The sequence below is a fragment of the Copadichromis virginalis genome, linkage group LG2 (genome assembly GCF_057382275.1).
Source record: "Copadichromis virginalis isolate Kocher_CV1m ecotype Utaka linkage group LG2, C_Virginalis_male_GT1.1, whole genome shotgun sequence".
Classification (NCBI taxonomy): Eukaryota; Metazoa; Chordata; class Actinopteri; order Cichliformes; family Cichlidae; genus Copadichromis; species Copadichromis virginalis.
The window spans coordinates 18,333,011-18,346,126 of NC_140619.1; the positions used below are offsets into that span (position 1 = coordinate 18,333,011).

Genomic DNA, 13,116 nt, shown 5'->3' on the forward strand with positions numbered 1-13,116 from the left:
GCTCCATGCATTTGAACTTTCTACTAAAACTTTCCACTGGTTGTCGTATTCGCCGGTAATGTACGTGCGTATTGTGAGTATACTTATTTCAATAAGTGTCCGTGTTACACAGTCAGTAGTTTACGCTGTTGAGCTGTGTGTGTGTGTGTGCTAGCATGAAGCGAACAATAATAAACAACATGAGTGTGTTATCATGATGGTAATTAGACACGTTTGTATTTTTTCGTAGTCTCAAATGTGTGGTTGTGAGATAATCTCGAAATCCTTTTAACAGTTTAGAGGGGTATTCCACTAAGCGAGCTCTACAAGTCAAGGCTTGCGGAAAAATGCATCGCCTGATTCAGCCTAACATTATACACTGGTCGAACTCGGTGCTACGAACGAAGTTCAGCTAAATTGTTCGCGCTAATTCGACAAGGCTCAACCAGCCAGACTGAGGCGCCTCCTTGACACCTTTAAGCCAGACCCTATCGATCTTTGCTAGATAAATTGAAATGAAATGAAAATAAAGAGCCGCGCTCTGCTCCCAGGCTAAGAAAGAATCATTGATGCAGACTGTGCGGATCACAAATACTCCCTAACCTGTAAGGCTGGGGTGTCCAAACTTTTTTCACTGAGGGCTACTTACTAGAAATTAGGTAAATAACCTTAACTTTAGTGTATTAAAGTGTATTAAAGATCACAAAATCACTTAAAAGTGGTCGAATATGTTATATTGTTGAATATAATTAAAGACAAAACTGCTTTCATCACAGCTTTCCATAAATGGATCTTTATTGATTCATTCAGAAAAAGCTTTGGTAGCTTATTTTCAGAACAGCAGCCTCAGATTTCTTCTTAGACAGAAGATTTACAGCACAGAGAAAAAACAATAAAAGGGAAAATAGGACGGGTAAATTTCAAGTTTGTTATTTAAGTTATTAAGCTTAGCAACACACCTATCAACATTAGTTTGAAACGGTTAACATTAACAGACTGAACTGGACTTAATAACAGGAGTGCATATAATCTTAGTAAATTATTGTGGTGAGTATCAGCTGCGCTGGGTATGTAAATCGGGCCATCCAGCTGCGGTGCTGATTCGACGTCACTCGTGCCAAAAATCCGGACAAATGTCACTTGATCAAGGAGCAGATCTGCATCAGATGAGATCAGCTGACTACTTGTGTGTGTGTGCTGTGCAAGAAATGTTTTTGAACATTAATAAGTCGTCTTTGTGCACATATTGTTTACAGATATCAGACTGCAAAGAGCGCTACAGAGAGTCAACATTTCACCAGTTGTCAGTGGGTGAGTTTTATAATTTGTGTCCCAATTTAAATAAAAAATAAATACAAAGAAACTAGAGAATTTTGCCTTGAATTATTCAAAATTTTTAGATTTTTTTTGGGTTACCCTTCTAGATTGACAGGTTTAGCCCGTTACACAAAAAGTTTGGACACCCCTGATCTATAACAATGACAATCAGAACATGGCTATCCAACACTTTGTTTTTACTCTGCATTTGTGTAAATACTATTCTAATAGATATTGTGTGTTCATCTAGGAACAGCATGATGTAAATACAAGACGGGCCCTCGTCCTTCGTGCACTTCCTGTGTACCTGCGTGAAGATGCCTCCACGTTATTCAGGACTTGTGATGTAAGTGTACTGGCCTCAGCATCAACCATATGACATTGCTCAGAACTCAAGGAGAACCAGGGTGTACAGTGGGGCAAAAAAGTATTTAGTCAGCCACCGATTGTGCAAGTTCCCCCACTTAAAAAAATGACAGAGGTCAGTAATTTGCACCAGAGGTACACTTCAACTGTGAGAGACAGAATGTGAAAAAAAAATCCATGAATTCACATGGTAGGATTTGTAAAGAATTTATTCGTAAATTAGGGTGGAAAATAAGTATTTGGTCACCTCAAACAAGGAAAATCTCTGGCTCACACAGACCTGTAACGTCTTCTGTAAGAAGCTTTTCTGTCCCCCACTCGTTACCTGTATGAATGGCACCTGTTTGAACTCATCATCTGTATAAAAGAGACCTGTCCACAGCCTCAAACAGTCAGACTCCAAACTCCGCCATGGCCAAGACCAAAGAGCTTTCAAAGGACACCAGGAAAAGTATTGTAGACCTGCACCAGACTGGGAAGAGTGAATCTACAATAGGCAAGCAGCTTGGTGTGCAAAAATCAACTGTGGGAGCAATCATCAGAAAATGGAAGACATACAAGACCACTGATAATCTCCCTCGATCTGGGGCTCCACGCAAGATCTCATCCCGTGGGATCAAAATGATCATGAGAACGGGGAGCAAAGATCCCAGAACCACACAGGGGGACCTGGTGAATGACCTGCAGAGAGCTGGGACCAAAGTAACAAAGGTCACCATCAGTAACACACTACAACGGCAGGGAATCAAATCCCGCAGTGCCAGACGTGTTCCGCTGCTGAAGCCAGTGCATGTCCAGGCCCGTCTGAAGTTTGCCAGAGAGCACATGGATGATACAGCAGAGGATTGGGAGACTGTCATGTGGTCAGATGAAACCAAAGTAGAACTTTTTGGTATAAACTCAACTCGTCGTGTTTGGAGGAAGAAGAATACTGAGTTGCATCCCAAGAACACCATACCTACTGTGAAGCATGGGGGTGGAAACATCATGTTATGGGGCTGTTTTTCTGCCAAGGGGACAGGACGACTGATCCTTGTTAAGGACAGAATGAATGGGGCCATGTATCGTGAGATTTTGAGCCAAAACCTCCTTCCATCAGTGAGAACTTTGAAGATGAAACGAGGCTGGGTCTTCCAACATGACAATGATCCAAAACACACCGCCCGGGCAACAAAGGAGTGGCTCCGTAAGAAGCATTTGAAAGTCCTGGAGTGGCCTAGCCAGTCTCCAGACCTCAACCCCATAGAAAATCTGTGGCGGGAGTTGAAAGTCCGTGTTGCTCGGCAACAGCCCCAAAACATCACTGCTCTCGAGAAGATCTGCATGGAGGAATGGGCCAAAATACCAGCTACTGTGTGTGCAAACCTGGTAAAGACCTATAGTAAACGTTTGACCTCTGTTATTGCCAACAAAGGTTATGTTACAAAGTATTGAGTTGTATTTTTGTTATTGACCAAATACTTATTTTCCACCCTGATTTACGAATAAATTCTTTACAAATCCTACCATGTGGATTCATGGATTTTTTTTTCACATTCTGTCTCTCACAGTTAAAGTGTACCTCTGGTGCAAATTACTGACCTCTGTCATCATTTTAGGTGGGGGAACTTGCACAATCGGTGGCTGACTAAATACTTTTTTGCCCCACTGTATATCAGGAAGGATGTTCAACACAGTCCTCATCTGACTTGTTTTCTCCCATATATCAACTATTGTTGAATAAGATTGCAAGAAGATTGTTACGCATAAACCAGAAAACATGAAAATAGTTGAAAGATTATTATACAAAAAAAATCTGCAGATAAAAACTATCTCCCTTTTTAAAATTCAAGTGTTCTATTTTTTTGGAGGTGCCATGTTGTGGTCAGAGAAATGTTTGGTAAATAACAAAAACAAATATCTTGGCATATATTTATTATTGAAAACATTTATTTACACATATGTTTTGAAACCAAACCCAAATTAAGATTATTGTAATGCATCATGATGTATCGCAATATCAAATTAAATCGTTGACATTATAATCCTAAAAGAAACGTGCGACTTATGAAGATTCACACCTCTAATCAATAGCATGATTTGTGTCCTTGTGGGGCTGAACTCATTCTTGTATTATTTTTGTTTTGCAGTCAGCAGATGGTCCAGACCTCACTGACACTCCTGTGGCTCTGCTGACAGTTGTCACGGATGACACTACTGATTCGGCCCTCTTCAGTCCCGAAAGCATCTGCATTGTCGTTGAGGATGAAATACTTGTGAATGGTCCCACAAATCTGGCTGAGTCATTTCTCCTGCTCTTTGGGTACATCTATGCATTAGACCTACAATACCCAAAGAAACTTGAGCTTACATTCACATTTATCCAAAAGGTTGTGATGTGCCTTGAGGACAACAAACCACTGAAAGGGCGTCTACTGATGCTGAAGAATGATTTGTTCAATGAGTGAATCACTCAGAATGGACTACTTGTTAAGCTGAGTATTGAGGAAGCTTTTTTGTTTGTTTTTTTCCTAATCATTTGCCTCTTCTACCTCACATTTAAGATGAATGACTGTTCAGTTCACTATTCTGTTGCCTAATACGTAAATGCACTGCCTTGATGTTTGTTCCCTATAAGTACAGCAGTGGAAACCAGTACTGTTTTTTTTATGTATTTTTAAAAAAGAAAGTGAGCTGCAGCTGTCAAGGTACAGTAAGTGTTAAATGCATCAATGTTCTAATAGCTGCAATTGCTGTTAATACTGAAAATGTTATTGAATTTTAGAATTGAGATGGAGACCCTTGGAGTCTTTTTCTCTTGTTTTATTTATGAAGCACTTTTTTATGAGTGAGCTCTGTTGTTTGTGCCTTTTTAAAAGCACATTGTGTTTAATAAAAAGTTGTTAAATTGTTAGTGTTGTTACTTTCATGTTTTCTAACACTTTTAGCTGATTATAATTTACTGGGTAAACAGTTTAGAATTATTTGTAAGTGTATTTCCCACAGTATTTTAAAAAATATTGAAGATTTTAAGTGTTATTTCCCATATTATAAGTTAGAAAATATGAAAAAGTTTGAGTTTATTTCCCACATCGTATGAGTTGCAATATGTAAAATATTTTGAGTGTATTTCCCACCTTAATTAAGTTGAAAAAATTGAACATTTTGAGTTTATTACTCCCTAATTATAAGTTGAGGAATATCAACATTTATGAGTTAACATTGAGGTAATTTAAGGCAACTGCAACTATAATTTTTATTGTAGTTAAACTTAAAACTTTTAAAAACATCACTAAAAAATTGTTGTGTAATCTGTTACACAACAATTTTTGAGTTCTGTGAACTTATTAGGTTTTACAGTGCATGTTATTATGGTGTATCCATATAAATGGCCCACCCTGTATATTTCAGTTACACTGACCAAGCATGTCAGTGTTATTTACTCAATTTTTTCACGTTTGTGTAACAACTACAATTATTAATTTCAACTTAATATGTTTAAGCTTTAGTTATTCAATTGATCAAGTATATTGAACAGATTTGACTGGTTTCCAATCTACTAAATATTTTTAAGTGTAAAAGTGTTGCCTCAAAATTTTTAAGTAAACGTCAGTTTTAGTTTTTAGAACAGCTACTGGTTTTTATTCCACCACCTTATACGCCATGCACATCTTAACCCCAAGCAATTTTAACAATCCACAATAAAATAAAAAAAATGCTGTCATCAAATTCTGCCCCTGATTGGAAGAGTCACTCATGAAAGAGTTTTTATTTTATACTTTACTAAAAAAAAACTATATCTCATGAGCAGAGGTAATTGGTTCCCAACCCAGAGGACATAATCTTCAGGGTTGTGAGATGATCAACAAGGAAGCAGAGAATCAATATCTTTGCTGCACAAAATCCTTTTTATGTTTCATTCCTCGAGGATTTGCTTTTTTTCACTGTGTTCTCCTTCAGTGCATTCTTTCCACCGAGGAGTGTCGAACATCTCCACATAATAAGCAGGTTGTCAATTTTTGCAACTTTAGCATCAAAATCGGAAAGCTCTTTTATTTGTTAGGTGTTATGTACCCCTGCATGAATATCAAAATGATATGATCAATAGTAGCTCAGTGTCCTGACATGTGCTGCAGGTCAATCATGCTGATTGAAGAAACGTTGTCATCTAAACAAAAGGCAAAGCCAAGAAAACCTGTTTGAGTCCCAGAGTTCAAACCTAAATACTGTATTTGCTGTCTTTCTACAAGACTCTTAGCTCAGTGTAATGCCCTGTCAGGAAGTAAAAGTCGATTTTATAGGTGTCATTGTGCTGGATTAGGCCCCAGTCACCCCCACCCTGCCTTTCCTTCTGCATTGCAGTAGCAGCTGTAGCAGCATGTCAGGCTGGTCCTCATAATGAATCCATTTAGGGCCGGAGTGATTAGGTCTGCCTTCTGCTCTGTTCTGCACTACTGTCAAACCAGCGTCAAAGTCATTTTCTCAATTAATAACTCCAATATTAGACCCTGTGTGTGTGTGTGTGTGTGTGTGCGCATCAGAAATGGTGTGCGCTCTGCCTGAAGCCTGCACAGCATAAGAGGAATGTAAGCTGCATTACTTTTTGGTTTCTTTCACTTTCACTACTGTTTGTAGCTTTGGGTGTTTCTCTGGATTTAAATTGAAGGTTTTTTGTTGGTGATATTTTTTCTGATTCGCTTCATTTTCACAATTTGTTCACAGTTACTGTGGACTGCAACAGTACTCTGCATTTATAAACGAAGAAGGTCGAAGGTTCCCAGGTTTGAAAAATATTTTATGTTTAATGGGATTTATTTCTGAAGGCTCAGTTCTTCAGTAAAGGCGAGTGTAATTAAATTTATGACCCTGTTCATTTAATCTCACATATTATTATTATTATTAGAGTAAGTAGTCAAATTAGTACATCCATCTAATTTTATTTGAGCAGACTTAATGCTTGGAGCGGCCTGAATCACAGTAGAAGGATAACAAATACAACTCTGACAGCTCATTGATGCTCATGTTGCATATTTTAGGGTTTAAGACTTTTTAGCAAGACTCGGGCGCCCAGGGAGGAAAAGCACTTCAATTACAATGCCTAAGAAATACAGCAAGCTGTCCATACCTGAGGCCTTGGAAACTGCCAAGCAAAGACTCACAGCCTTGGCCAGCCGCTTGAGGAGGTACACCAGAGAGATAGAAGGCAGGAGAATAAACCAGCTGTTCTCCACAGAACCAGCAAAGGTGTACTCTCAGTGGCAAGGGAACAATAAGAGAACAGCACCACCAAGGCTGGAGACGGAGCAATACTGGAAGAGCATATGGGAGAAGGACGCAACCCATAACGGCAATGCTCAGTGGCTAGAGGATCGGAGGGCAGACCACAGTGACCTCCCTGAACAGGGTCCAGTAACCATCACAGTGGCAGATATCCAAGAAAGGGTCTCCAGTATGAAGAGTTGGACAGCACCAGGGCCCGACATGGTTCACGCCTACTGGCTGAAGAAGCTGACTGCACTCCACGAGCGTCTGGCAGCACAAATGAACCAGCTGCTAGTTAACGAGAGACACCCGGAATGGCTAACCGAAGGTCGAACGGTCCTGATCCCCAAGGACCCCAAGAAGTGACCGGTCCCCTCCAACTACCGACCAATAACCTGCCTCAGTACTACATGGAAGCTCCTGTCAGGCATCATATCGGCTAAGATGAACAGGCACATGGGTCAATACATGAGCGGGACACAGAAAGGAATTGGCAAGAATACCAGAGGCGCAAAACACCAGCTACTGGTAGACAGAACAGTCAGTCGAGACTGCAAGACCAGACTGACCAACCTGTGCACTGCCTGGATTGATTACAAGAAGGCCTATGACCCAAAGGCCCAATGCCCCACAGCTGGATACTGGAATGCCTAGAATTGTACAAGATCAATGGGACCCTAAGAGCCTTCATCAGGAACTCAATGGGGATGTGGCGTACAACACTAGAGGCCAACTCCAAGCCCATAGCACAAGTCACCATCAAGTGCGGGATCTACCAAGGAGATGCTCTGTCCCCACTGCTGTTCTGCATAGGCCTGAACCCCCTCAGTGAGATCATTGACAAGACTGGCTACGGATACTGGCTATGGAACGGAGCAGTTGTCAGCCACCTCCTGTACATGGATGACATCAAGCTGTATGCCAAGAGTGAACGAGACATCGATTCACTGATCCACACTACCAGGCTATACAGCAATGACATTGGAATGTCGTTCGGACTGGAGAAGTGTAGTCGGATGGTAACAAAGAGAGGGAAGGCAGTCAGAACTGAGGGGATTGAACTACCAGAAGGCAACATTGCAGACATAGAGGACAGTTACAAGTACCTGGGGATCCCGCAGGCGAATGGGAGGAACCATGAAGAGGCTGCTAGGAAAGCTGTAACCACCAAGTATCTGCAGAGGGTCAGGCAAGTCCTGAGGAGTCAGCTGAATGGTAAGAACAAGATCCGGGCCATCAACACCTACGCCCTGCCCGTGATCAGGTACCCTGCTGGGGTAATAGGCTGGCCAAAGGAGGAGATAGAAGCCACTGACATAAAGACAAGAAAACTCCTTACCATGCATGGAGGGTTTCACCCCAAGTCCAGCACCCTGAGGCTGTACGCTAAGCGGAAGGAAGGGGGCCGGGGACTGGTGAGTGTCAGCACCACAGTCCAGGATGAGACAACGAACATCCAAGAATACATTGGGAAGATGGCCCCAACTGACCGAGTGCTCAGTGAATACCTCAGGTAGCAGAAACCCAAGAAAGAGGAGGGAGACGAGGAACCATCATGGAAGGACAGGCCCCTGCACGGTATGTACCACTGGCAGATAGAGGAGGTGGCTGATATCCAGAAATCCTACCAGTGGCTGGACAAAGCTGGACTGAAAGACAGCACAGAGGCACTAATCATGGCAGCACAGGAACAAGCTCTGAGTACAAGATCCATAGAGGCTGGGGTCTATCACACCAGGCAAGACCCCAGGTGCAGGCTGTGTAAAGATGCCCCAGAGACAATCCAGCACATAACAGCAGGGTGCAAGATGCTAGCAGGCAAGGCATACATGGAACGCCATAACCAAGTGGCCGGCATAGTGTACAGGAACATCTGTGCCGAGTATAACCTGGAAGTCCCGAGGTCAAAATGGGAGATGCCCCCAAGGGTGGTGGAGAATGACCGAGCTAAGATCCTGTGGGACTTCCAGATACAGACGGACAAAATGATGGTGGCTAACCAACCGGACATAGTGGTGGTAGACAAACAGAAGAAGACGGCCGTAGTGAACGATGTAGCGGTTCCGAATGACAGCAATATCAGGAAGAAGGAACACGAGAAGCTGGAGAAATACCAAGGGCTCAGAGAAGAGCTCGAGAGGATGTGGAGGGAGAAGGTAACGGTGGTCCCCGTGGTAATCGGAGCACTAGGTGCGGTGACTCCCAAGCTAGGCGAGTGGCTCCAGCAGATCCCGGGAACAACATCGGAGATCTCTGTCCAGAAGAGCGCAGTCCTGGGAACAGCTAAGATACTGCGCAGGACCCTCAAGCTCCCAGGCCTCTAGTAGAGGACCCGAGCTTGAAGGATAAACCGCCCGCAGGGGCGTGCTGGGTGTTGTTGTTGTTGTTGTTGTGTATATATATATGTGTATATGTGTGTATGTGTATGTGTATATGTGTATATGTATATGTGTATGTGTAGAGAGAGAGAGAGATTCAGCTACTCTTAAAAAAAAAGATACATTAAAGTACCTGAGTTATTAAGTTCTTTATTTTAATATGTTCTCCTCTATAAATAACTTATTTAAATTTAATGATTATTTATTAATAATAATGATAATAACTGAGCAGGATCCTCTTTCATTATTATTATTATTCTGTTTAAAGATTTGTATTTCAGTGTTCATTTGTCTTCCTTATTACCAGATTGTGCATTTGAATGAGGTCCAATGAGAATTGTTCTCCGCAGAGAGAAGCCTTTGTATTTAGAGCATGACATGCATATGTATCCATCAGTGTACTGACTGTAATGCTAGCATCTCCCAAGGTCATTATGCTCTGTTGTTTGACTGTTCTTTGCTTCTCAGGTTTCCCTAAAATATGTCATATGTGGAATGATATGTGGGAAACATGCTATTAAAGAACACAAGTTATCTGGACAGCATAACAAAACAGGGCAAGGATGTTGTATCCAACAAATCTGAAGCTTCACAAAAAGTTTCAAAATATCTTCTCAGTCCAGTCCTAAGAATACTTCTTATAGATAAGATAAGATAAGATAAGATAACTCTTTATTGTCATTGCACAGTCATACATAGTACAGTAGTACAATGAAATTGGAAAAACTGTCCTACGTCAGCATTACATATAACACAACACGACACGATATGACACATCACAACGTAACAAACAACACAACACAGTATATTAACTTAGTATAAAAAAGAAGAATAAGTGTATGTGTATTGCACACTGTTATTATTGCACATTAATTATTATTGCACCTTGTTATAAATATAAATATTATTGTTATCGTTTTAAACATTGTTACCTCCCCCTAAAAAGTCCAGGGAGGTATCCAGTCAGGTCAGCTATTTACATTGATCAGGGCTATTGCCCTGTTGTAAAAGCTGTCCTTGAGTCTATTTGTTCGGGACCTCAGCAGCCTGAACCTCCTGCCAGACGGCAGCAGCTTAAACACCCGGTGTCCTGGGTGTGTGCAGTCCCGTAGGATGCTGCGTGCCCTCTTGAGACAGCGAGTGCTGTACAGGTCCTTCAGGGAGGGAAGAGGATGTCCAATGATTTTTTGGGCCATGTTGATGACCCTCTGGAGTGCCTTTCTGTGTGCTGTGGTGCAGCTGGAGAACCACACACCGATGCAATATGTCAGCACACTTTCAATGGAGCAGCGGTAGAAGACGGTCAGCAGCTCCTTCTTCAGGTCCATTTTTCTGAGGATTCTCAGAAAGTGGAGACGCTGTTGGGCCTTCTTTAAGACCGCAGAGGTGTTAGAGCTCCATTGGAGGTCTGTGTCTATGTGCACACCCAGAAACTTGAAACTGGAGACCCTTTCCACGCACTCCCCGTTGATGCTGACAGGCTGCAGCTCGGACTTCCTCCTTCTGAAGTCAACTACCAGTTCTTTTGTTTTGGTGGTATTGAGGTCCAGGTTGTTGTCTGCACACCAATCTGACAGCCTCTGAACTTCAGCTCTGTATGCAGTCTCATCTCCCCCTGAGATGAGCCCCACCACAGTGGTATCATCTGCAAACTTGATGACTGTGTTGTCTGGGTGGGAACTAACACAGTCATGTGTGTACAGAGTGTACAGTAGGGGACTCAGTACACAGCCTTGTGGAGAGCCGGTGTTGAGGCTGAGGGCTGAGGAAAGATGAGGCCCCACTCTAACTCTCTGTACACGGTCTGAGAGGAAGTCTCTGATCCAGCGGCAGGTGGTGGAAGGAAGTCCAATTTCCAGCAGTTTATCTATTAGTCTGTCCGGGAGTATCGTATTGAAAGCAGAGCTAAAGTCAACAAAGAGCAGCCTGGCGTAACGGCCCTGCACTTCCAGGTGAGAGATGGTGGTGTGGAGCGTTGTAGCAATGGCATCTTCAGTTGATCTGTTAGCTCTGTATGCAAACTGGAGCGGGTCGAGTGTGGGTGGCAGGCAGGACATGATGTGACGTCGGACCAGTTTCTCAAAGCACTTCATTATAACAGGTGTTAGAGCAACTGGTCGGTAGTCGTTGAGGCTGCTAATGTTAGTACGCTTTGGCAGTGGGACAATTGTGGCTGACTTTAGGCACGGCGGGATGCAGGACTGGGACAGTGAAGTGTTGAAGATCTTAGTGAAGACCCCAGCCAGCTGGTCTGCACACTCTTTTAGGACCTTTGCGGTTACCCCATCTGGTCCGGTGGCCTTCCTGGGGTTCACTGCCCTCAGTGTGCGCCTCACCTCATATTCCTGCACTATGAGGCTTGGGCTGCTGCTGTCCGATGTTTTTGCTGCTGCTGCCTCTGGTCCCTTCACCTCAAAGCGTGCGAAGAAGTGGTTCAGCTCCTCTGCAAGCTCCGCGTTACCCTCAGTCAACGTGGTATTGCCAGGTTTGTAGTTGGTTAAGTGCTGAACTCCCTGCCATACCTGTCGTGAGTTGTTGGTGGTGAAGTGGTCTTCGATCCTTCTCTTGTACGCTGCCTTGGCCTCTCTGATGCCTCTTTTCAACTGAGATCTGGCTGCACTGTACTGCATACCATCACCGGATCTAAAAGCGGCGTCACGTTGCTTCAGCAGGACCTGGACCTCTTTAGTCATCCAGGGTTTCTGGTTGGAATACACCCGGAGACGTTTGTCCACAGTGACACTGTTGACACAGAAGTTAATATATGAGAGCACTGATGTTGTGTGCTCTTCAAGGTCCTGATGTTCGAACACGCTCCAGTCCGTGTTTTCAAAACAGTCCTGCAGCTGATGTGATGCACCTTCTGGCCAGGTTTTCACAGTTTTTGTGACTGGGGGGGCTCTTCTCCTAATGGGAGTGTATGCAGGGATCAACAGCATGGACATGTGGTCTGACAAACCTAGATGTGGTAGAGGGGTTGCTCTGTAGCCTTTTTGGATGTTGCTGTAGGCTTTATCCAATGTGTTTTTCCCCCTCGTTGCACATTTAATATGCTGTTCAAATCTGGGGAATACTGACCTTAAATCAGCATGGTTGAAGTCCCCAGCTATAATGTGCACTGCGTTTGGATGGGAGTTCTGCTGGTTGCTTATTGTCTTGTGCAGCTCCTCCATGGCAGAGTTAGCATTAGCATCGGGTGGTACATACACGGCCGTTACCATGACAACAGTAAACTCGCGAGGTATGTAGACGGGTCTGCACTTCACAGTCAAGTATTCCAAATCCGGGGAACAGTGGCTGTCTACAGTCTTTGTGTTTTTGCACCAGCTGTCATTGGTGTAGATGCATAAACCCCCTCCTTTGATCTTACCGGAGTGGCCGTTCCTGTCGTGACGGTGAACCGTGCGGCCTGCTAGCTCAATAGCCGAGTCCGGAATTGATGGCTGCAGCCAAGTCTCTGTGAGTAATATTATGCTGCTGTCCCGTACACACTTATTGACTGCAATTTGTAATCTCAGTTCGTCGATTTTGTTGGTTATGGACCTGACGTTGGAGAGGAAAATACTCGGAAGCGGTGGCTTAAATGGCTGTTTCTTTAGCCGAGCTAGTGGACCCGCCCTGCAGCCACGCTTTCGCCTCCTTTGTTTACGTTTCCTCTTTGTCTTGCCGCTGGGAAGAACCAACCACGGAGACCCTGGAGCTCTTATTATGTCCTCCGGAATGCTGTGAAAGTGGTGGTAGTCCGATGTAATGCTCCTTGCACAGCGTAATCCCAAACTCAAAAGGTCCTGACGACTGTAGGTGGACTCTACTCGATGTATAATGATAAAAAGCA

General features: G+C 43.4%; 1 protein-coding gene across 1 annotated transcript; it reads left to right on the forward strand.

The window, feature by feature from the left end:
* On the forward strand, window positions 1-4,555 carry LOC146717161 (uncharacterized). The gene is made up of 4 exons (XM_085472429.1): window positions 1-73; window positions 1,236-1,286; window positions 1,547-1,642; window positions 3,792-4,555. The coding sequence occupies exons 1-4, from the start codon at window positions 59-61 to the stop codon at window positions 4,107-4,109; spliced, it is 480 nt and encodes a 159-aa protein (XP_085328555.1). The 5' UTR covers window positions 1-58; the 3' UTR covers window positions 4,110-4,555.
* Window positions 4,556-13,116: the final 8,561 nt, after the last annotated feature.

Excerpts from the sequence above, each read along its gene's own strand:
- LOC146717161 (XM_085472429.1), top strand. Across the intron at positions 1,287-1,546 it reads CAACATTTCACCAGTTGTCA|GAACAGCATGATGTAAATAC; the intron begins GTGGGTGAGTTT and ends GTGTTCATCTAG. Across the intron at positions 1,643-3,791 it reads CGTTATTCAGGACTTGTGAT|TCAGCAGATGGTCCAGACCT; the intron begins GTAAGTGTACTG and ends TTTGTTTTGCAG.